Here is a 26,311-nt window from a genome sequence, read left to right as displayed (position 1 = left end):
AAAGAGTATAAGGATAAAAGTGCCGTATCATTGGCTAACAATAAAACCACTTGTCCGGATAAATATAGGGAGAATATTTACAGTAAAATATTTCAATGCAAAACTCAGACTAACCTCTATACCTACTCTTTCCCAAGGGGATGTTTTTAGCCACAAAAATGTGTTCTTATTATTATTTTTTTTGGGAATACAGAAAAGTTGAATATTTGCCTTTATGATTTGTCATTTATCATTTTCCCGAGGTTTTTGTTCTCATGCCATAGAAGTATACATAGAAAGGATAAAAAAAAGATTTTCATGTTGCTATTGAATTGAAAGGATTTTCAATCATGTGGAATTTCTTTTAGCAAAAAAGAATCATAAAGAATAGCAAAGTTTCGCAAAACTCAAGACTTAGTTTAAAAATATTGATTTTAATCTTGAAATAACTTCCGAAGCAGGGTGATGATAATAACTACCTCGAATGTTTAATAAATTAAAATTTAATATAAGACAATAGTAAAAAATAAGTGTAGTGTATAATGTCAACGATATAAACTTTTGGCTTTGGAGGCTTATACCCCGTATACCTTATCTTATAGCTAGTTTTGTAAGTAGAATTAGTTAATTTTTTTCTCAATGGATAAATAGTTTCTCTGCATTCATTTAGAATTTTTGAATATTCATAGAAACCAAATCTTGAACTAAACTTGTCATTTTCACGTTTTAATAACGGTAAAATTACCTTTTGGTTACGCTGTTTTTTTTTTTGTTTTTTTTTTTACAAAATATAGAAATTTTAACAGTTTTGAATTGTTTTTATTTTTTGACAAAAATATTTTAACTCATAAATTATCAAGTGGGTCAGTAATCCGGTAAAATAAACCGACGAATAAACCGAAAATTACATAATTATTTAATTTTCCCTTTGCCAAAAATATTTTATTATTGATGTTTGAGTTTTACTATTACTTTCCTAATAATTCGAATCCAAAAAGTTACGGAAATTTTTATAATTTTGAATTAAATTTATTTTCTCATCCATTTTCTAGGTAAAATATTTTTTATAAATTTTTCGTATTTACGTAACCATATAGGGGAAAGTACTCTCCTTTCGAGCGTTCATGCCTTCGAATAATGTGAATTTATTTTATTTTTCCTAAAAGTCTTACACGGAATTATCACGTAATTATTAATAATCGATGACAAGCTAACTAATATTTAACAGAAATATGTAAGTTTCTTAGGAAAAGTAAAACAAAATTCACATTATTCGAAGGCATAAACGTTCGAAGGGAGAGTACTTTCCCCTACTTTCGTTTCGACAGAACAGATTTAATTCCTCATTGGACAAAGTTGAAGATCTTTGAATGGCTTAAAATATTGTGGAAGTAATTAAGTTTGTAAAATAAAGACCAGAAGCGGTGTAGTCCCGTCAAGAGACATGGGTAAAATATTGTATTCAGCTTTAGCAGGTTTAACAGGTTAAAACTAGAAAAGATTTTTCTTTTTCTTTTATATTGTGTAGATTCTCATGTTACATTCTTGTAGAATGGGTTTAGTTGCTTACTTATTCTCACTTACTTTTCCAATAAAATCCTTTTACTATCCCTTACTCAATCAAAGACATTTTCACATTCGTTTTTCACTGAAAAGGCAATAAAATTGGATTTCTAATCCGATTTTAATCATCATAAAGAGAAAATAAAAGGTCTTTGTACAACCAAAATGTTTTTATAACTACTTACTTAAAGCTTGAGAAGTTAACACAGCAGGAAATTAACATGTGCTAGTTAGGCTATTTATTTATTTAAAAAAAAAACTGAATTATATAGACGTAAAATAAATGTTTGCACATTTTCTTTTGGATCTGTTAGTTTCTTCTTAATTTTTTTTTTAATTTTTTTTAATATGATTCAGAGTAACTCAGATTTTTTTTTGATTAGAATATAATCTCAATTCAAATTTGTGTTATTGATAGGAATTTTAAATTTATTTGATTTTGTTATTATGATATTGTAGTATTGATGATTTATTCAGAATTTGATTGAATTAAGTAGTAGTTGAATTTAAAGCATTAGCTTTTTCATTTTATTCTTGTTACTTTCAGTGAAGTGCCCATAGGGTAAGTGTACCAAATTTCGGCATAGTTACATACAAATGCCAAAGTTTTAAGTTTGAAATATAATATTTCTAATACAAATTGATTTTTTTATTACTTCTTTTTAAGGAGTGGTACTTGTAACCTTGTAGATTGTTTATCGTTTTTGTTTTCTCCAAAATCATTCTTAATAGTACATTTTAAAATGAATAAAAATAGAGACATAGTTTTGGGTAATATTTCGGCCACCTTGATTCTCATAGTTACATGCCCTTCCGGAATTTTTCCAAAGTTTTTTCGACATTATCTTGTTTGTTGAAGCGACATTTTTTTACATTGTATAACCTCTAGAATATACACATATTAAAAAAAATGGAAATTTGAGGAAAAATAGAAGTGGCCGAATTTGCAAACCGGCCGAAATTTGGTACAGTTACCCTAAATGGTGTCAAATTATACATCAGTGGACACTGGAAACATCTTCAATTTAATGAACATTTTACGAGTAGTACATACACAAAACCAATCTTTCTCAGATGTATATATTCCGAACGTTAAAGATATTGATAAACGAGTTATTGTCTTGGAAACTTTGCCAAAATGTCTGTTGCCAAGAAATGCGTCAATTGCTGTAAAGTTTTATGGTGAATACACTTGATAATTTTCCTGCAAATTTCCAAGAAAACATCCTTGGGAATGAGTATCTTGTTCATCAGAAAAATCATCTGTAGAAATTGAATTCAATGCGGAAGACTCTTTTCTCAAGCATTCCCCTTTTTGTGTGCCTATTGATCGTTCCCTGCGGATGATATTACAACAAAGGTTTTTCTTCTATTCACAGAGTGACTGTTCCGGGATACCAAGGGAATCTGCAATCAGCCATCTCTCACAGTGCAGCCCTGGCAGCTTGGGAACGCTTCGGAGTAGAGTTTATCCTCACATTTGTCGTTGTCTTGGCGTACTTTGTCTCAACGGAGTCCTACAGGAGATTTCTAGGAGCATCCTCGCTGACCATTGGGGCTGCCTATAGTGCATGCAGCTTCGTTTCCGTAAGTTCTTGTGTTTCATTTGTTTTTTTTTTTTGGGGTACCTACAAAAAAGAGCACCTGCCCACCGGTTGAATTTCTTACGGGTAGCCAATTAGTCGGAGAGAAAACGAGAAAGAAATTTAATATCAAAGCAGGAAAGACCGCCAGAAAATTATTCCTTAAGAATTTCTTCTTCAGCAGAATCCACTCTTTTTTTTTGTAGCATCATCTTTTTGAGTGAAAGAGAGGAATTTATTGAATTTTTGATCTACAAAAAAAAATGGGAATTTTTCTCGAGAATTGCATTAACTGCAATGGCCAGAGGTCCTTTCTGAAAGACGATGAACTGTGTGTTCCAATGCTAACAAAGGCTCCTCACCTTTTGTCATGAATCCCTCTTTCTCCCTGAATCACAAACAATTCGTTCAGGATGTCGTGCATGCTCAACAAAAGACATCAAATATCGTCTTCACATTTTTTTTTCTATAATTTATTCGTCTACCTGGAAGATTTGTGAGAGGGAGCAAATGTGTCCTGACGATTTATCCTTCCAAATGGAATAAGAATCACGACCTATGAAAACTCCTCCGATTCGCTTTACCAGGAACCTTTTTGAACTGCTGCTTTTTTCTGCTCAGAAAGTCAATTGAGAAAACTGTAGATTTCTCTTGACCTATTTCTAGCTTTTTTTAGATGATGCATACTATTCATTAAAATCGATTTAAATTATTATTCTATATAGTTTAAAGTTTTGAATTTAAAAATATGCTTTCAATGTAAAAGTTTTTTTTCTTTTTTTCCCCACTAAAACAATAAATATGTAATCAGGTTGGAAAGGAAAGGGAAACCTTTTCAATTTGTCCATTTCGGTATTTATTCCCTTTCCATTATACAAACTTATAACATCACATTAAATATTGATTATGGAGGAAAGAGGACCTAAATTTTTTTCGTGACACATTTATTGATTGAAATGAATACTAATGTAGATTTGTTCTTTGATGGTTTTCGATACTTATTGAAATATATCAAGATTTTAAATGATTTCCCAATGTAGGACTCAAAGTGTAGTTAATTTACACGTAATTTAATCGATTAGGGTCGTTTTTCATAGTATTATTAGATGCTTTTTTATGAAAAAGATAATTTTATGATACGGAAATATAAGAAATTATCAATTATTCAAAAAATAGATTACAATTCAAAAAGAGACAGCAAAGCGTCCCAGCCTTATGCAGTTTTCGAGCTCACGAGATCCACGAGATAGAGCTTTCCTTTAAACTGATTTATTAATTACAAAAAATCATCTTAAAATTTTAAAACTGCTATTAAATTGCATTTTTAAGAATTTAGCCTTTAAACTTAAATTAATACTTTAATTCATAGTGAAATAATTTTAGGTTTACTTAAACATTTGATTTTTAAAAATTCGATGTTGAACTTTTTCTCGGTCATAGGTTAACGTCTAACGTCTTGAGAAATAGATTGACTTGTGGGAGGATCACCGAAGGCCGGAAGTCGATATCTTTTATCGTCTGAGCTTTAGCCCGGTAACAAAAATTCGGACAAACAAAAATTTATTTATTTATTTATTTATTTTTATTTATTTATTTAAATCAAAAATGCTTTTGAGCTTGCGCTCTTGGAAGCATATATAATTAAAGAAAAAAAGAAAACCGTTAACAAAGCAAAAATAAATTATTAAAGAAGGATAAACCAATTCTGAGTATTTTACCGACTTATTACCGATTGGGATCGATATACATAGATTGGAAATTTCAAGGCCTTTCCAATAAATTCAAATTTAAGCAAATCAGTTGAAAACTGGTCCCTTCAGAGTGGTTTAACTTTGACCTTTGAAAATTCGAAGTCATAGGTGTATATCTAAATATCTTCAGAGGTGTCTACCTTCAGTCATAGGTCTCTATAGACGAAATGTTTACCTAGGCTACCCCAAAATGCCCCAATCATATCCAAAAATAAAAGAAATCGTAAAAGTAGTTTTCTAAATGAATAAAAAACGGTTTTGGTGGGAAAAAGGCATAGGGGAATAATAAAAAAATGCCTGGAGAAAATGTTTGTTTTATTGGAGGTCATCGAAAACCGGTAGTTGATATCTCTTACCATTTAAGCTCCACATCGGTGACAAATTAAAAAAAGCGGATTGTATGTACTGCTCTCTCTTTGAGTTCGAGCAATAAAATTTTGGTAGGTGAAATGTAATCGGAAATAAAGGATATAAAAAAATCTCAGCTAAAAGGAAGAAGCAAAGCATCTTAGCTTTCCGAGATGCTTGGACTTGGACTCATAGTTTAAAATGCAATTCTTAACAAATTATCTTTTATATATATTTTTGGTAATGTACCTAATCAGACATTATACGCTTTAATAAATTTTTAAGACCCAAAGAGTGCAGTTATGATAATTAAAAAAACCTTCTCGGCACTTACGATGCAGTTACGGTATTCGTTGATGAATTCTTCTTCTCTATGTGTACCCACAACAATATTTTGCTGAGACAATTTATAATCTCAGTTTTTAAAATTTATATCTGAATTTGTAGAAAAAAAATTTCTAAAGATAGTGTTAAGTATTACTTACTTTCAAAATAATTAAAACGCAAAAATGTTTTCAAAATTACCGAAAATCGATAGATTACAGCTCTCTCTATGGAGTTCTAGTATTAATTACTTTAGTAATTTTACGTGTTTAAAAAAAGTAATTTTCATACAAAAGTTTTCAATTTATCAATATCATTTAGATCAAGAAATTATAGTTTAAAAAATATCGAAGAGTTAAAATCGTTTTGTTTTAAAGGAAGACATTTTCTTTGGGATTATTGATTTAATCTCTGAATTTATGAATTTTAATCATTTTAATAATAAATAAATATTATTGAAATTAAAAAAAATAAATCTGCCTTCACATAATCTTTCTCTATCAATCCAATCTTTCTTTTGATAGTTTTCTCCACCTAAAATATGCTACACAATCTTCTATGAAATTATTACTTTTGGAAGGAATAAAATAGGTTGTATAGACATCATCATCTTCAATATCAATTTGGTAGTGTAATATTAGTATAAAAATATTTCATTTCGATAATTTTAATGTAATTCCCTCATGCCCCTTCAACTTTATAAGCCCCATTATTGATTTACTACCTGTAATTGCCAATAATTACACGGGCTGATGAATATCGATTGATTAATGTAAATGAGTATTTCACGATATAATCACCATTTGAGATAATTTATGGGAAGGGTCTCTGCAGACTCTGCAGCATGGATTTTAACGTTAAAATAATATTTAATTGCAGATGCCTTATTTGAATCCCGCCCGATCATTGGGACCATCGTTCGTGCTCAACAAGTGGGATAACCACTGGGTTTATTGGATGGGACCCATGGTTGGTGGAGTTGTGTGTGGTCTTCTCTATGAATACATCTTCAGTCCTAAGCGGTACCAGAAGCGGACTAAAGACAGTGGGGACAATGACTCATCATCACTTCAATCGGAAGATGAAATGGATTATCATGTAGACATGGAGAAACCGACACTACCCCTGCCAAAATTTCATGGGGCGACCTACAATACCTATAGATCTGCTGGTGGAGTTGCCGCTGGTGGAGCCTATCCTCAGAATCTCTACTCAACAGCTCCTCCAACCAAAGGAGAACCAATTTACGGAGGAACTAGATCCTTGTACTGCAAATCTCCTCCTTTAACCCGTGCCAACCTAAATCGCTCTCAGTCAGTCTATGCTAAGAGCAATACTGCCATCAATCGAGACTTGGGAGGGATACCTCGACCAGGACCACTTGTTCCAGCTCAAAGTCTCTACCCGCTACGAGTGACTCAGACTCAAAGTAGTCATTTGCAAAATCAGAACGTTCAGAACCAGATGCAGCAACGCTCAGAAAGTATTTATGGGATCCGTACTGCTGTTCGCCAAAACGAAAACCAGACTTTTCAACCCATCTATGGAACCCGAACAGCTCCTGCACCGGGAGATGGACTGAAATACGATCGAGAATCCAGACGACCTGAATCAGTATATGGAATGACGGGAGCTAGAAATCGAGGACAATCAGCTCAGTCTGACGACAGCTCCTACGGTTCCTATCATGGATCTTCGTTGACTCCTACGGGACGTGGGGGAACTTCACAGCAACCAAACGGTGACATTCCGCTGAACACTTACTCTTGCACACGAGGACAACAACAGCAGAATGACAGAAAGCCCACCAACAATGGTCAACAGCATCAGCCACATCCACAACATCAACAGCAGCATCAACAGCATCAACAACATCAGCAACAGCAACCACAACAATCAAGCAATGTTTATGGCTGTGGACAGAAGCAACAGCAGACCTGCGTAGCTCCGCCGCCGCCACCACCACTCCAGCATCAGTATCTTCACCCGATCAGGCAGCAGAACTGAACCAGGCTGCAACGCACTGTATTTATCTCCATTCATTAGTCTCTCAAGATACTTTCACCCTAGTGACAATAAGACGTTTCAAAGTTACACAGTGGCGAACAGAGAGGTGAAAACGCAAAAATATTTGGATTATACGTTATGAATAACAATGTTGATATTCATGTTATTGCTAATGAATACTAAGGAAGTTATTTACATCTACGTGACAATATATACAACAATTATTTGTTTTGATCCAACGTCTGATTTGAAGTGAACGAATAAGTGGACAATACAAGGGCCTACAACTTTTTAAAATACGGATAGTTTATTTGATTACCATGATCACTGCTACTGCCATGAAAATCGTATTGCATTTTTTTAAGAACATACACGAAATGCAATTTTTTCAATAATTTTGGTATATTAATAATGACTTGGAAAATGTTTAAAATATTCAAATTTGAGTGATGACTGCTAGTAGAGCGTAATTTGCCTTATACTGGCTTCAAATCTAAGGGTTAGCCATATGGCTTAACTTCTCTAATTTCTTCTTAATCAAGATTTTTTGAAAAATTATCACTAAATTATCACAACATGGACAAGTAATCCATTAAATTTTGAAAAACTAATAAAACTGGTTTCGAACGTTTCGAGATCATCTGGAACTGGGCTAAACCTTAGATCTGAAGCCGGCCTTAGAAGCATTTGGAACATTCAGAGTTGGCTCGATTACCTCTAGTGGCGTCAAAATTACATGAAGGAACATTTTTTTTTATTCAATTGAAAGATTTCGAAATTAGTTGGATTATTTCAAAAAGTATGCGTCCAATAGGTCCAATAGTGTCACGGGGTAATTCATATGTAATTAAAATGGTTTGAGTTCACGAATGTTCGAAATGATCTTTGGGTTCTTCGGTTTCTAAGTTGTTTCTCATGAATTTTTTAGGTTTCCCGAAGGTTTTTCGGGTTACGCGTGGGTTTTTTGAGTTTCTCGCAAGTTTTTTTTTTTGGGTTCCTGATGAGTTTCCCTTGATTCCTTCAACTTTACCGTGAATGTTTTGTGAGTTCCTCTAGTTTGCCAGTTGTTCTTTAATTTCCTCGCTGGTTCCTTGGGGTCTTTATGGATTTCCCATATGGTTCTGCGAGTTCCTGGTTCAGGTTCTTTCAGGTTCTCAGGTTCTTTGACATCTCGAAAAAGATAATAATGGATGTCTCGAACTTCCCTCCATGAGTTCTTTAGGTTCCCATAATGTTCTTCGGATGCTCGCCAGTTCCGTGGGTTCTTCAGGTTTGCCATCTGCTTCTCGTAAGTTCTTCGAATCGGTGGCAGAGAAAATCTCCGAAAACTAATGTCTCTATTACCAAAATGCCGAACGCTAAAGCCAGGGGGGTGACATTAGCTCTGAAAATGCGACCAGTTTTAGTGTAATTTTTTCTCTGTTTTCGTACATATTTCACGAGATATCTTCAAAACGACGTAGGTTGCCAATTTAGGGTTTTCGGTTGCCTCTTCGTTATTAAATTGGCTTTTATTTTGTATTAGTATTTTTTGCTAATTCATTCTACAATGACAGAAAACAGCTAATAAACTCAAAAGTTTTTTCGGCTCGCTAGAAACATATGGGAAACATAGGAAATATCAGGCCCTTGGCTAAAGCCCTATTATTATTATTAATCGTATCGAGATATATTCATTGCAAAGTTGATCATTTTTTACAATGTCCATATCCCGGTGTTAGAAGAATCTGCTAGTCCGTTTGTAGACTCGCCCAGGAGCGTCTTCCCCGCATTATGGATGCTTCTTCCATGCTCCCGGAGTTGTTGGGCGTAGGCGGTGCATTATATTACGTTATTAACATATGAAAATTGCCTAAATTAGACATTCAGATCTTTGCACCGGGCGGGACTCGAACTCACATCAGTAAGTCGAGCCGGGGAATCGATCCGCCCAAGAACCAACGGTCTTGCCTATTGCGCCACTGATTCTCCAAAGCCTTAAGAAGGCCAAAATCCTGAATGGTCATAATCCTGAAAGGGACGAAATTATACGAAAACGTGTGAAGTAATTTTCTAAAACACAGAAAATTTCCCTTGGTCTCCAGTAAGCGCGAGTGCAATCGTTGAAGTAGGTAGGGATTCTAGCTTTCGGGATTTTGACCGGGATCCCTTTGAGTTTCCTGCAAGTTACTCGGGTTTTTCGGAATCTCTGTGTAGTCCTCGGATTCGGATTCCTCGTAAGTTTCTTTAGTTCCCCGGCTCTCTAAGTGGCTTTCTAAGCGTTTTCGGATTACTTGTCAGTTTCTTAAGTTCCTCGTATGTTCTTCGAATTTCCTGTAAGTTACTCGGGTTCCTTGGGATCTCTATGCATTCCTCAGATTCCTCTTGCTTTTTTTTGATTTTTTCACGCATAGGGCTATTCGAGTTTTTCAAGTTTCTAAAAAGTGATTTCCGCATGTTCCCTTTCGATTGGTTCCAACTCCCTGCGATGAGTGACCCCTCGAACACTTTCAAATTTTCAAAATTTTTCATACACCTACAAACCCCTATTTTCGCGCCTTTAAATGTGAATCATGAATCAGAAAATGATTAATTTTGAATAGTGAAAGGGTTAAATGCCAACCTCGTGATGATTGTTCAAAACTGTGGACAAAAGCGTTTATTTATTTGCTTTTTTCATGAAAGCAATACAAAATACCAACAAAAGAAAAAAATCTTTCTTCACTCTTCGCGTGAAAAACATTTGCGAAAAGTCGAGTAAATACAGCATTTAGCGCCTCACTAGCACATCAAGGTGGGGCAGAAGTCCAAGTTCATAGAGAATTCCTTCATGGTTGTAGGTTGTGTTAATCAATTATTTTTGGGTGAATTAGTTGGCAAAGCTGATTTCGGGAAAAACACGCAGAAAAATTGATTGAAAATGCGTGACACTTCTTATGTTCGCCACTGTATCATTTTCTTGCGATTGTATAGATCGCATTATTCAGAGTAGTTAGAGTATTGAATAGATTTTATTCCAAAATGTTGATACTTGATACACTTATTGGAAAAAAATGGTTTAGCAACTATTTATAGGAAAACATATTTATAGGAACTGGAAAATATCTACAATTGACTGATGTTTTGGGTTTTTTTGAGAACCTTTTTACACAACATACGAGTTTATCCCCATATTTTAATTATCATGTGTACATAATTTATTCTTTAGCGAGATATTTCGTACTGATTTTATTTGTATACTCTTTGGAGGTAATTCTCGGGCTTTTTTTGTACTGTTTCTACATTAGGTTTAAACCATAAAATTATAATTATTATGCGAGAGTGTGAGAAATTTAGTTAGTAAATTAATTTATAGACATAACAATGAATTATTTTTTTGTAAATATATATTTTTTCATATTTCTCAGTTCTCTTCCTTTTTCTTGTAATTTTGGATTATAAGTTTAAATCGACGAAGAAAGAAAAATTATATACATGTAAAAGAAACAGAAATAAACCACAATTTCCCGATAAAATTTGCATTTGCTCAACAATTATACTAATTGCTGGAAGTGGAATCTTTTCATGGATGAAATTGAATTTTTTTTTGTATGCTGTGTACTCTCAGAAAATGTCGTCGTCATTTGGTTTTAAATATTTTATAAACTCTTATGCAATTCTTTTACTACCACAGCTTTTCCATGGACTATTAAAATTTTGCCGGTAAGTTTATTATAAACAAGAGATATACAACTATTTTGAATCACTTTCTGATCGGTAGTGAAGCTCTTAGCAATAAACTATATTTTATATAGGAAATAATAATTCATTTTTTTAATTTACAAAACATTTAGAAATTAGAAAGATATTTTCTAGTACAAAATCTTTTCCATTGAATGAAATTTGCTGGTTTTTTTAGTGCACACCCCAATAATCACCTTTCGTGAAACTATAAGTAAAATTAGGGAAGACTTTTAGAATTAGCATACACTGTGGCTTTGAACCTGTCATTCCCATAGGGGAATGCAGGCATGGTTTGCACGGTTTGCGGAAACTTCGTATTTTACATTTCATATTTTACATGTTCATATTGCACATTTCGTATAGCGGAAACTTCGTATTCTAGTACATTTCGTATTTGACCATTTCGTATTTTACATTTCGTCTTTCATACATTTTGTACAAAAAATAGAACATTTCGTTTGCCATACATTTTACACGAGTATATCAACCGATAAAATAATAGAATTGCAGTTTTATGGGCTTAAGGTCCCTATGCGCCTCCGGTCTGAGTTTAAAGTCGAATTTCAAGCTCTAATTATCAGTATTGTCTGTTTGGGACAAAGGGAAATTTTCTGTGCTTATGGGAAGTTTTCAGTTAGCGCCTGTTCAATTTTTGTACAAAATATATGAAAGACGAAATGTGAAATACGAAATGGTAAAATACGAAATGTACTAGAATACGAAGTTTCCGCAATACGAAATGTGTAATACGAACATGTAAAATACGAAATATAAAATACGAAGTTTCCATACCCCGGTTTGCACACAGTGAACCCTCAAGTTTTCTCTTTTCTTGCAAAGAGCTAGTTCGTCATTTCTTAGGAATAAGATAGAATTATTAACCTCATGAGACGAGCTGAGAAATAGTAAACGAGCTAACAAAGACAAAATTCGCATCGTTTGAAGGTTCAGTGTATGTGAATCATGTGTACATTCCCCTATTCCTTTTAATCCTTTTAATGAATCTGATCTATCTATGGCAATATATTTTTATAACCAGTCTTAGGCAAAAGTGCCCATGCTTTGCACGGTCCCAAGGGTTATAATGACTGAATTTTTCCTATATTTCTGTAAAAATGTGACTCCGTAATAATTTTTTTTTTAAATATGGACAATTTTTCCTATGGGTGCGATTAGTCACATTTACTGGAAAACATAAGAAAAATTTAGTCTTTTTTATAATAAATGTTCACTCTTTCACATTTTTGTGCAATTCGTCAATTCAAATGCTCGAACTTCCAACGGGTTTTTGGGTAGGAGGAAGTGGGGCAGCTTTGAAATTTGGATTTTCCACTTATTTTTAAATAAAATTGAGCCTTATCGTGATATAATTTAGCTGCACAAAGAGATTGAGAAACTAAATTACATTATGACATGTATATAAAATTGCTCAATTCCACTTAAACATGGGAGAAAAATCTCAATTTCAAAGGCGCCCCACTTCTCCCTAAGTTGTCTTTGATATACCTTAGAATCGATACATTGCTTTCACCAAAAAGGGGTCTCAGAGAAGGTTATTAGTGAACGTAAGGATCCTGCTGTTTTGGACTTTCTCAGGAGAGTACAAAAATCGAAAAAAACTTGCAATATTTTATTGAGTCTCTTTCCATGCATAGCTGGAGTTTGATTCTCCAACAGTGTCTTGAATAAAAAGTAAATGGAAAATCAATTTCGAATTTTGAAAATAAATTTTTCGCTCAATGTGGGAAAAATTTGTTGAATATCTCATTAGTAAGCTGTTAAAAAAATTATTTAGCGATTATTATGGGCAATTATTATTATAATCGTATCAGGAGGGAAATTCTGTAACGCTCTGGCAATGCCATATGACAAATTGGGTTCGAATCTTAGGAGAGCTATGTGGAAAATGCGATTCTGTATCCGTGACATTGCCATTTCAACTCACGTGGCATTGTCAGAAGTCACATATTTGAGATTTCTGGCAATTCAAATGACAATAAATTTTGTTAAACAAATCAAACAAGACGTATTGTATTTTCATAAAATCTTCAAGTAAAGGGATTTCATTAAAAATTCAATGAATTGCATTTTCGAACTCATATAATATGATAAAAAAAAGCTTGAATGGCATTGTCAGGTTTCGAACTCACGCGTGATAATGCCACGAAAATTACAGAATTCTCCTACAGGATATATTTGTTACAATTCAGTCATGTCGTATATCCCGTGTTGGAAGAATCTACTGATCGTAGATCGCCCAGGACCGCCTTCCTCGTAATGTAAATGCTTCTTCCATGCTCCCAGAGTTTTTTTCTGCAGAGGCGGTGCATTTTTATTACGTTATATCACAGTGAAAATGTCTTTTTCTAGCCGTTCAGTTGCTTGCACCGGGCGGGATTCGAACTCATAACACTGTGAGTCGAGTCAGAGATCTCTTCCGTTCAAGACCCAACAGACTTGCCTTTTGCGCTACTGAGGCCTCCATGGGGAATTTTTCCCCACAATAAGGTGCAACCCAGACTGGCACTTGATACACTTTAAAATGCGAATAGGAAGTTTTTTAACCAACATGCGGACAGAACGAAAAATAAAAATGTGTTTACTTGGGCGTTAGAAACTAATCTTCGAATTTTTTAAACTCTACCTGTGAATGAAGCAATTGAGTCGATTTTTTCTAAGTGAGTTTTTCGATTTCGAAAGTAGCACAATATGAATATGCATCCAGTAGGGGAATTCCGTAATTTTCGTAGCATTGTCACACGTGAGTTCGAAACCTGACAATGCCAATCGAGCTTTTTTTGTCATATCATATGAGTTCGAAAATTCACTTAATTGATTTTTTAATGAAATCTCTTTACATAGTAATAATATTCAAATACAGGTTATCTTGCTTGATTTGTTTAATAAAATTCATTGTCATTTGAATTGCCAGGAATCTCAATTATTTCACTTCTGACAATACCACGTAAGCAAAAATGGCAATGTCACGGCTACAGAATCGCATTTTCGAAAAAGCTCTCCTGAGATTCGAACGCAATTTGTCATGTGACATTGCCAGAATATTACAGAATTCCACTACAGGATGATTTCGTTGTATCTTTGTCGGGATTGGAAAGAAATTATCTACTATGATTGAGCAGCTTTTATTACGCCTAATACTTAATTATGAGTGATAACATTGAACCGGTAACAGTAACTCATTACTGAATAGCTTAAGATATTACTCCCTCTGTTCCGAAAAAGGTCGGACATTTTTTCATACAAAATGTACTAGCAAACGTACGACTTTTTCTGGGAACGGAAGGCGTATTTTTTAAAGCTGTAGGAGATAGGACGAATTCACATACGTTTTAAAAAGTTTTTCGATTATTCTGTACATCAGAAACTTTGAGGAATTATATGAAGTATTTGATCTGTAATATTGTTTTATAGACCCAAAAGTTAATTGGATTATTGCATCATCTGTTCTGAGTGTATTGACTTCGTCTAGCTCTTGCAGAATTAATTAAAGAAACATGGAGTATGAGGAATCGAACGACCAGACGAGTGTAATATTGAAAATGGTAATGAATTGCTTAATGTTATCAGTGAATTGTAACTACAATTATGAAAGAATTAATGGGATTTATACAAAGGATCGACGAATATTACAATCGGAAATCTAGCAATTTTTTTTCATGTGAATGTGAAGGTCAAAATTCTTATACACTTTTCCTCAACTAATATTTTCTACCTTGTTCCCGCTTTCCCTGGGTGGGAAAAAAAACACATTGAAAATCATCAAGGGGGTGGCTAATGTCTTGTATATTAAAAAGTGGAACATCATTGTCTGTAGATACGTTTTTGGGGTTGGAAAATCCACCCTCCGAAAAAAAAATTAAACAAAATCCATCAATCTTTCCGTGCCTTATAACACCTCAATTCTTTTACGGTGGAATATTCAACCTTCACCAACTAATTGGTGGTATTTTTTGGGGTTTCCAGCACTTCTTTTTTCAGAACGAGTGACTTGGAATTTCATCCACCTCCGTAATGTCCGTAACAGCCGCAATAACTATTCACGTGGGCAAAGTTCTCACTTAGCAGCCAATAGATTCAGCATAAATTGAAGTCTATTGAATGTTTTGTTGTGTTTCCGATGAATGAGCATTTTCCTGATGCTAAAAGCAAGAATTTTCTATATTTTTCAATTCTTCATTTGGAAATTTACAACATATGAAATTCTATCCATTTATTGTTTTATAATTGCAAATTATTTTTGCATTTTTCAATAAAACATGTATAGGAAATAACTTTGAAACATTTTTTAAAAAATGAGACAGTTTTATTGTTCCACACCAATTAATTTTTTTTCAATTTAGCATTTTGTAGAATATCAAATATCTTGGGAAATTTCAAAAGTTACGATCAATTAATCAATTTATCGTATAAAATTCAACACATCTTTGGGTATTTTGTCTGGATGTAGAATGTTTATTTGACCTTTAAGAATTAATTTTGAACAGTGTATTGTTTATAAAAATAGTGATGTTTTATTTATGTTTTTTCTTATTTTCAATTTTTTCTATTGCTTTAGAATACTTTAGACGTAAACTAAATTCTTACACAGGCTTTGTTTAAAATATAAATTTTCGTTATATTTAATTTATGCTCATTCAATATCACAGGGGCATAATTCTAGTTGTAACTTTTTCTTTTTTGGAACAACCTCAATTGTCTCCCCTTCTTTTTCTTTAAGGAGAAGAAAAAAGTGATACAATTTAAAATTGTTTCACCCAAAAGAAACTTTAGATTAGAATTGATCCTCTGCAATATTTATAGATTGATATAATATTTAATTGAAAATAGGATTTGAAATTTGAAATCGACTTTCAACAGATCAAAAGACCATATTATTCTGGCAATCTGTCATTATTTTAATTTTGAGGTATGTAAAGATTAAAGGAGAATGGGCAAAATGGTCCATCCTTTCGCCACGAATGAGACCCATACCATCAAATATAAGGTAAGTGTGCCAAATTTCGGCATAGTTGCATGCAAGCGCCAAAGTCTCAAGTTTGAAATGTAATATCTTTAATAGAAATTGAGTTTTTTATTCCTTCTATTTAAGGAGTATGGCTTAGAACATTGTAGACAGTTTATCGTCTTTATTTACTCTAAAATCATTCTTAATACATTTTAAAATGAATAAAAATGTAGACATAGCTTTGGTGCCCTATTTCGGCCACCTTCATTCTCATAGTTCCTCGCCCTTCAGGAATTCTTCCAATGCCTTTTTCACGTCTTCTCGTTTGTCGAAGCTACATTTTTTGTTATTCTTTTGCATTTTATAATCTTTAGAATATGTAAAAACTAGAAATTCATATAAATTCGAAGAACAAAAAAGGTGGCTGAAATTACAAGCTGGCCGGAATTTGGCACACTTACCCTAGGTACCGGCAAAGGTAAAAACTTTTGTTCCGGGATCACCCTCAAAAGTATGTAGGTAAAGCACTAGAGCAGAGGTGTGCAAGAAACCGTTAAAACCGAATTAACGTCAAAATAAGTTTGTTATAGTAGCGTTTTGACTATTGACGTACATGTTTCATTTGACGTTAATTCGGTTTCAACGGTTTCTTGCACACCTCTGCACTAGAGCATAAAACAAATTGTTAAGAAATGTGACGAGTTTTTTTTTTACAAAACTCCTTTTATGCAATAGCGGTGGTTTATCTTATGTTGGTCGTTTCAGAAAACAATTTTTAAAGAAGGGCTCAAGGAAGAATTTTCTAGAACAAGACATATCTTTATCTCTTCATTTTCTCTGCAATTTTCCAGATTTACCTAACAAATCTTTGAATATTCTTGAAATTCATATAAAGGATTGTAATATTGGGAAATAGCTCTCGCACAGTAATATTCTCCGTGAAAAGGGGTTAAAGTTTCTAAAAACCGGAAGGTCTTAAAAGTTACTTTTATCCAAAACTTTGAATAATAAGTTTAGAGTACAAATGTTTTATAATAAAGCCATTATACTCTGAACCTTTTGTTAAAATTCCGTTGGTAACGGTACTTTTAAACTGTATGATTTTCACCACCTCTAGCTCCTTTTTTTAAGGAGATTATTTCTGTTAAGGAGACAAAAGGACGTAATGCTTTCAATGGAGTTAAAGGACATTCTAGGATATTTGAGGAAAATCTGAATAATTACAAAGAAAAGTGAGAGATAGGGATATGGTTTCTTCTAGGAAAATGTTCCTTGAGTTCTCCTTTAGAAATCGTTCTTTGAAACCAACAACTTACACTATACCATTGTCGAGAAAAAAAACAAGTTCCCATTTCTAAGAACTCTTACTTTAAGATATCTCAGAAATTTTACGTATAATGCCTATAATGGACTATAAGTTTTTTCGGGAGATATGTTGAAGACACACCAAAGACTCCGAAAATATCGGCGGTTTCCCATTACACGAAAAAAAGTTTTCATTTTGTAGCCTTGTAACACAACTAATTTGTATGGGAGTTACCGGATAGAGCAGTAAGAGAACAAATCTAAAAAGATTTATTTAAAACTTAAGTCATACATCGTCTTTGAACCGAATTTCATTATGATAGGTTAAGCTGTTTTCGATAAATAAAATTTCAGAATTGTGTCAGAAGTATATTGTCAATTTTCCTAGAACTGACAATCCTTTTTGACAAGGAGGCATGAACGTTCGAAGGGAGAGTACATTCCCTTACCTACAAAATGGGCCTAGTCCCATCTCTGGCGAAGGATTGGACCAGCTACCATACATTTCTGCCCATTGTCCTTTATATTGAACAATTCAACTTTCCAAATTTAAAGCCTAATTCCTACATTTAATAAAGATTTTAAATTTTATGTTTTTAGTGATTTGTTTTAACTCTTTAAACTAAAATATAGTAAAATTCATCATAACAAAATAGAAATAGAAATGTCACACTCCATTAAGATTCCTTTAATTTTAAAGTTGCTCGAGATCATCTTTTAAACTTTGAATTAATGGGGCAAGATTAGAATATATGAAACATCATTAGCTTATAGGAAACCTTTGCTTTTGACACAAAATGTTTAATTTTATTTGTTAGGCTTTTCGTACTTCATAAATAGCCGGTTAATTGAAAAAGTTAAAGATTTTTGTATTTGAACTTCCTGGATAAAAGACTACAAATGTTTTAAATTATGGAATTAAGAAGTCTGTAACTGTCATTTTGCGATTTTTGCGACATACAGTAGATGCAGGTGACGGTCTTTACCGATCGGACATTACAGATCGGATCGGCGAAGATCACCTTTAAGTTTTAGAAATAAAGAGACACGTACGAAAAATAGGGGTGCAAAATGACCCTCGGAATACAAAATCACTAGCTTCTATGGTAGCTGAAAAATAATTTGTCAAATTTTTAAGTTATCTATAGAAATATGCTATGTTAGAAATATTTTCATTTATTTATTTATTTATTTTATATTTTTAACTAACTTGAGCAATGAGTTAATTGAAAGTTATTATTTTTTTCTTTTTTTTGTGCAACATAAGCTAAACTCATGCGAATTGCTCCTCTGTTATTCTTATTCTTCGAGAATTATGTGAACATTTTTGGAATTACAGGGGCAGAAATCATGGTCTTGGAAGAAAAATATATTATTAAATGCAAAAAAGTAAAAGTTCTTATGTTTATATTAGGAATTACACGCTAATAGAGAACAAAAAATATTCCGATATCTTTGAACTAATTGATTCTTCTCATTTTTTTAAGTGAATCAAAAGTTAGAAAATTAACAAATGTAATTAACAACATATTTACTGAAGTTTTTAAAGTGCTGGACAGACATACGGCTTATACTGAAAGACGACTTAACGTAATTATAATCAAGATATAATGATCAGTTTACATTTCCATCAGTTTCTGACTAATTTGTCTCTCGGCTTAAGCCGTAAGTCTGTCTAGGGCTTTACGGCTAAGTCGTAAGGCTGTCTTGGGCTTTACGGCTTATGTCGTAAGATTGTCTAGGGCTTTACGGCTTAAGCCGTAAGTTTGTGTAGGGCATTAGGGCGTGATTGAATTATACCGATTTTTGGAAATTATAAGGAGCTAACGGAAATCGTTCCAATTCGATACTCTGTGGTTCTTTGCAATAAAAAAAGAGGATGATAAATTCTGAAGTTGTTTCACATAAAGCACGCTAGGGTATAAGTCTAAAAGATATTGTTTATTTCTAATTTTCTATCTATTTATTATCTTATTTGTGATTTCTAAGGAGCGATATCTATACACAGAAAGCCTCTTTTAGTGCTTCTAATACATCAAACATCCTTTGTCCTCCTCAATGCAGCTTCTGCAAAAAAGGGATTTTCAGCTTTTTTTAATTCATGATTTCTCTAAATACTACTTTAAAATTTATTATTTCCAATATTCGCAATAAGAAAATAATTCCATGGTTAATCCCCAATTTTAAATTTATTGCGCACAGTTGATACAAATAAAACTCTGCAGAATTACATTTTGTACAAAAAATTTCTTTTTCTCGTCAATTGATAACATTTTCCCGAAGCACTAATTTTTTTACAACTTTCCACTTAATTACTCACACAATGCGAACCACGCACTCACAATTATTTAATCTGAAATTACTCAATCTTGAATGATCCATTACTTCAGTTGTTATGTTTTGCTAACAATAAAAACCCAAAAATTTTGAATAATTCACGATTAGAAAGGTAAAGCTGAAAGATTTTAGGATATCCGTTTAAAACTCGCATTCTCAAGTATCATTAAATCGATATTGCAGAAGGAAATTATTATTATAGGTTGTTTATAATTTAATCGATTTAGAACAGTAGATATTTGAGTTTGATATGGATTCAGGAAATACTTGGGTTTTGGAATTTTGGTTTTTTTTTTCTAATTGAATGGTAAAGTGGGAAAATCAAGAGGTCACACCGGGTTCAACTTAACGTGGAGGAAATAATCTTGGAGATTGACGCGTGATCTTTTGGTAGTTGGAGGGGGTTGGGGGTGGTTGAGACATTGACCTACTTACCAGGTGGCTCAAAGTCGCATTTGGGGAATTTTTGAGGGTTGTCTTCGGACGATAATTTTGGGGTTGACCCGCTTTTGAGTGGTGTTTCACTTTCCGTGGGAAGTGGAACTATATGTGACCACCTGGTGGTCGAATGGTGCTGAAAATGAGTCTGAAACCTCCAACTTAATCGGCTGCGCGTCAAAGTGGAGCGCGCCCCACTCATAGTTTGTTATTTCATACTTGCATGTGAAATAAAAGCGATTCAGTTCTGTGGCAACCACCGAAGTGTGTGGAGTGAAATCTGGACGGTTTTCTAAATCATCTTTCCCACCCAAGACAGTTGGTGATAGAAAGTGCTGAAGATCAAAATGGAGAATTACTTGTGGGTGTTTTACGTTGTTGTCCTGCTGGCGACCAGTTCCTGTGCCCTTGACACTGAAGCAGGTGCTTCAGAAGAGGCCATGTCCGAAGCAAATACCGAAATGGTCACAAACCCTGTTGCGGATGAGATCACAATTGCCAATCAGGGCAATGATAGTGCAGGATCGACGATCTATGTGACTCTACCGCCAGAGGATCACAGTGCGGAGATGGGGTCAGTTGAACCCTCAGGAACACAGATGCCATCCCTTGCCACCACAATGGCAGCTGCCCAAGAGCCATCGAGCAGTCCTCAAGTATCTTCAACCACTGCGGCTCCTGTAAAGCCCCCATTGGCACCTCCAGCCATGGCAGCCAATGAGATTCCTCAAAAGAAGGATGACAAACCCATGCCACCGTCCAAGAATAGCCACGAAAAAGCCAGCGCAATGGAGAGTGCTGCTTTTCTCACGACATCCTCCCTGCCCATCCTCGCGAGCGCCGTGGTAATTGCTCTGATGTCCCAATCCTAGACAACCCCTCTTCAATCCCATCCCCCAATTCCCACAAAGCCCCCACACGGGCTACCTCTATTGACGCATTTCGATCCTCGCCATTTTCCCGCCCTTTTCAACCACCCACGACTGCCCCCAGTTCCTTCTATTCCGCCAGAAAAAAAAAACCAGCAAAAGTGAAGCAAAAGAACAATGCATGTGATGTGAGTTAAGCGTTGGATTGTTTGGGAACCAAAGATAAATTCAACCTCAATGGATTAAATATATATTTGTAATGATTAAAAGTATAAAGTAAAAGAAATTTGTCGTTAAGTGGTGATGTTTTTTCCATTAAAACTTCCTGTTTCCTCAAAAAAAATTGCAACCACCGCGAGATCAGTGCCCTCCAAAGAGGAATTTGGATTAAATATCTGGGATGCATTGAAGTGTTAAAAAGCTCATCTTTTTGGTCATCGATCTCACTAAATGACTTTCTGTTTATACAAGAAGTAATACGTGAATTCCGCTTTCTAATCACCCAAACATCTCGATGGAAATTTTTCTGTGTTGCTTCTCAATTAGCGACTCTGGAGTTTTGCCTTCTTGCGCGTGCTAAAAAATTAACTTATTTATCGAAAAAAAAAGTAAAACGAAGGCGAAAAATTCTCACCTTAAAACGATTGACAAGCTTCTTTTTTTTTGGGGGGGAAATATTCTGCCACATCACACCACGTCTAACCCAATTTTCCGGAACATTTTAGCATCATCTATTATTGAAGGACTCTGCGTGGGGCGGAAGGAAAAGCACCTGATTGGTTCCTAACTCCCCGTACCATATCGACTTATTCTATTATCTATGGAAGTGGTAAGAGGCATAAATATTTCAGTGGATTTTTAGTGAATATTTCTTGAAAATGTGAATCGATTGATTTTTTTTGTGAATATATAAATATAACGGAAATTTCATTTAAAAACTTATTTTGAATTCAATTTCATTGCCACCACTGCCACCTAGTGATAATTGGAGATAGTGTTAATATGATAAAAAGTTAATGAATGATCGTGAAGTGAAAAATAAATAAAAATTCGCAGACTGCTCGAATTCGTTTGAGAATATAGTGATATGACTTACCTCAGAACTTATGGCTTTGTTTCATTTGTGGTTTTTTTTTAATATATATACTGTCTAAGTCTAAAGGCTTCTACACATTGGGATCAATTTTCGCCAAAAATTGCAGTTTTGACAGAAATTTGACGTTTCTATCTACAGCACTGCGCACAATTTCCTTCAGAAAAGCAATTTTTGATGAAACTTACTCTCAATGTGTAGACAGAGGCCTTAAGAAAAGATTTCAAAATCATAAAAATTCAATACAGAAAAATATAAAGATAATTTTTCTTAGTTAGTAATGAGATTATCGACTCACTATCGAATTCAATTAATAGTTTAGGGACGGACTATAAATTCACTAGCTTACTGAGATAACATTTTGGATGATTACTGTTTGTTAATTATGTTTTTTTTTTAATTCTCCATTTCTGAAGAGGAAGTGTCTCGGATTAAGGGGAAATGGTATGTTGTATGAGATAATTGATTTGCTAATACATTTTGTATGAATATAAAACAATGTGCCGACTTTTTTCGGAACAAAGGGAGTATTTTTTATGACAAAACTTCTGGTTATACCCAGACAATCCCTGAATAGAATATTATAGTAACTTATAGTTTTTTACGTTTTGAAATTTGACCTCAGAAAATTGAAAGTCCATTTTCAAACTAAAATTTCAATTTAAATTCGTTTGTCGGTAGATAAATGTCAATTTGAATCTGTCATACTTTGCCTTTTAGAGGCTCAATTTTAGTTTGCTTACTTGAAGCTTGCCTATTAGTCGTCCTGGAGCAAAAATTTGTGTGAAAAATGTCGTTTTCTTCATATTATTAAATTTTCTTGATTCTTTTTTTTAAGTTTGACAATTGTCAAAGCACAATTCATCAATTGAAGTTACCGATATGCATATTTTCTGGATTTTACAGATCTAAATGTCCTGCCAGAAAATTCAATTTTCATTTCAATTTGACAGAAAGTGATGAACATCAGCAATAGTCATAATTTTAATTAATTAAAATTCACTAAAACGACTAAAACGAAGAAGAATGAAAGCAGCATAGCCAAATTTGTGTGAATTTATTATAATAAATTAATTCTGCGTTTTGCAAATCTGTTTAACATTAATTTAAAAAAAATGAAAGTCAACCATCTACCAAGAAAATAATATCTGTGAAATACATATATTCAAAAGGGGTGGCAAAGCATCCCGGGCTTTGCAAAGTGCTCGAACTAGTGACTCACATGCCTCAACAATACTTTCATATATTTTACCGTTTACCGGTTCTCAACCAATTTGAACCTTTTGAGTGATAATAAAATACATACAGTGATAATAAAGCGTCAATAAATCACCCTAAAAGATCCCAAAAATGGTTTTGAGAGTAATGGAATTGATTTTCGGACTAAAATTACTTTTCCGTTCTTAATCAGTACATTACCGTTTCACAACTAATTTGAACTGATTAATAAATCACTGAAATTTTTGTCCAAAATACTTTAGAAGTAATATAATTGAATTTCTGATAAAGATTACTTGTCGGTTAAGAATCGGTTCAGAAGAAATTCCAAGACCTTTCCAACAAGCCAAACATGATACAATTCGGTTGAGAAATATGCTCTCTAGAGCCTTTTTAACCTTTGATCTTGAAAAACTGTTATTAGGACTGATTCAACGGTATTTTCATATAAAGCCGCCTACACATACACACTAGGAGCAATAAAAAAATGCATTTGTAAAGAAACCCTATCATTGTAAACAGAAACGTCAATTTTTTTTTTGAAAGGGGAATTTTTGACGAAAATTGCTTCGAGTGTGTAGACGCCATAAAGACGAAATGTCCGCCAGGACAACCTCTAAAACATATCCAAGAATTAAAAATCCGTACGAAGGGTTTTCAAACAATCCCAAAAACATGGTTTTAGAGGGGGGAATAAGGAGCGTGCTTGCGATCCTTGGGTTGACTTATTGGGAGCCCCTGCAGGTCCCAAGTCACTATCTCTTACCGTTTAGCCTCTAGTGCTGGCGACAGCCGGACGAACATTTCTCAGAAATCGTCTGAAACGCGAATATGTGTCATCGAGGGATTATCTACTGCTCTCTCTTTCTCTCTCTGAAGTTCGAGCAGTAAGAATTCTATATTTTTCTGAGAAATTTGTAGTTACAATTAAATATCTACTAGGTAATCAATTTAAATGATTTGTGTGAGAAAAGCTTTTCAGTGTAATACTTCTACTTAGAACTCTAATGGAAGGGTCGATGGTTTAGTTAACATGCATGAATGGTGTCGTGAATCTCGTGAATATTAAATACTAACATATTGTAAATTAGCATAATTGGTGCAAAATATTGTAACAATTGAACAGTGAAATAAAAAATTTAATCAGAAAAAATTCTATTCTGAATGATCAATAAATTTTTTCACATTATAGTCGGTTATCCCAGCTTACGCATTGAATAATACTAAATTTACCAGGAAACTACAATGACCGCACTATTATTTCGATCGACATCGCAATGGTTTTATTTAAAATATAGTTTGTAATGATGAAAATAAATTATTCTGTGAAATTATCATTTAATAAATGAATTGTAAAAACAAAGAATTTTCTAATAATGTCTTTAAAAGTTTTATATTAATTATACAAAAATTATTTAAAAAAAAGCTTGTATTACAATAAAAGTTTTGGAGAAGTTGAGCAAATTCAAAAACTACATCTGAATAGGCGTAGAAGATACCTGTCATTTTGTCTCTCTAATAATCCGAATAAGAAAATAATCACACAGAAAAAGTATAGGGAAAAGACTCATAATTTTGGACAGTTTCTAAATTTGGACACTTTGATAGATGGTAAGAACTTTAAGTACTAAGCAGTTCTTGGAGCAAAGCATAACGAGTTTTGATTCTAGTATCAGATTTTCTCTGCTGTACCGCAAAAATATTGACGTACACTCACAATTAAAAAAAATAAGTAGAATTTCACGTTTTTTTATTGTACTATCACCGTATACACTTTTTAATTTATCACATTCCCTATTTTTTTTCCTAAAATCTAAGCAAAATTGATCAATTTTGGTCTAAATGAAAACTCACATTTGGGAAGATATTTCTCCATCCGACTATCGCTGAACGAGATGCCCGACATGTTCACAATTTTTTTTCACTCGTACCACCTCGCAAAAATCTTTTAATTTTTTCACTAGGGTAAAGTGGTACAAGTTGGACAGGGCTTTTTTTTCATTGAGAGAAATCTGAAAAAATTAAAATAACATTCAGGAAATATTAATTTTACCCTGCATTATTGATCCAAAATCGGTGTAAATATTATGCTTTTTAGGTGTATTAGGCGTTAATGTTACTCTTTTCAGGTTAATTTTACACTTAAAAAGGTGTAAAATTAACATTAAAAAATGTTGATATATTTTTACACCTAAAATGTGTTAAAGTTACAAGGAAAAAAGTTAATCGCACCCCCTTTTTTCTCAGTGTTCTTGATAAATTTAGTACTTAATTTTTATTTATATATTTTTAATGCTTCAGTTTTATAATTTGTTTCCTTGTGCTTAAAAACAAATTTTGTACTGTATTTATCAAGAAAAAAGCCATGTCCAACTTGTACCGGCGAATTGTCCACCTTATATCACTTTACCCTATATAAGTTATCTAAATAAAAAATCACTGTTCCACACACTCCAGACACGAGCAAGTTTGTGAGACACAATATTGTATTTTTAAGGGAAAAAATATTTTTATTTTTTTCGAGCATTATGCCCAACGCACAATAACTTTTGTTTAGTAAACATGTTTTTGATATTTCAATGAGAGTGAGTGAGATCTAGATATAGTCATCTCACTCTCTCTCATAGGAAATTTTGAAAACATGTTTACAAACAAAAGTTATTGTGAGCTGGGCATTATGACTATCACACAACAACTTTTGTTTGTAAACATGTTTTCAAAATTGTCCATGAGAGTGAAAGAGATGACAACATCTAGATTTCACTCGTTGTCATTGAAATGTCAAAAATATTTTTACTAAGCAAAAGTTATTGTGCGCTGGGTATTAT

At 33.5% G+C, this 26,311-nt stretch overlaps 1 protein-coding gene across 1 annotated transcript in view; it reads left to right on the top strand.

Moving 5' to 3' along the window:
• Positions 1 to 7,794, top strand: part of LOC129807947 (neurogenic protein big brain) — a 54,111-nt gene extending 46,317 nt beyond the window's left edge. Inside the window, exons 4-5 of the mRNA XM_055857566.1 lie at positions 2,922 to 3,129; positions 6,428 to 7,794. Of these exons, the coding sequence (XP_055713541.1) occupies positions 2,922 to 3,129; positions 6,428 to 7,555 (1,336 nt within the window). The 3' untranslated portion in view covers positions 7,556 to 7,794. The remainder of the gene's footprint in view (positions 1 to 2,921; positions 3,130 to 6,427) is intronic.
• The last annotated feature ends 18,517 nt before the right edge of the window (positions 7,795 to 26,311 follow it).

Source organism: Phlebotomus papatasi, chromosome 3, assembly GCF_024763615.1.
Source record: "Phlebotomus papatasi isolate M1 chromosome 3, Ppap_2.1, whole genome shotgun sequence".
NCBI classification, from domain to species: Eukaryota; Metazoa; Arthropoda; class Insecta; order Diptera; family Psychodidae; genus Phlebotomus; species Phlebotomus papatasi.
The sequence above is the reverse complement of the archived record's forward strand: the minus strand, read 5'-3'. Positions and strand labels throughout refer to the sequence as shown.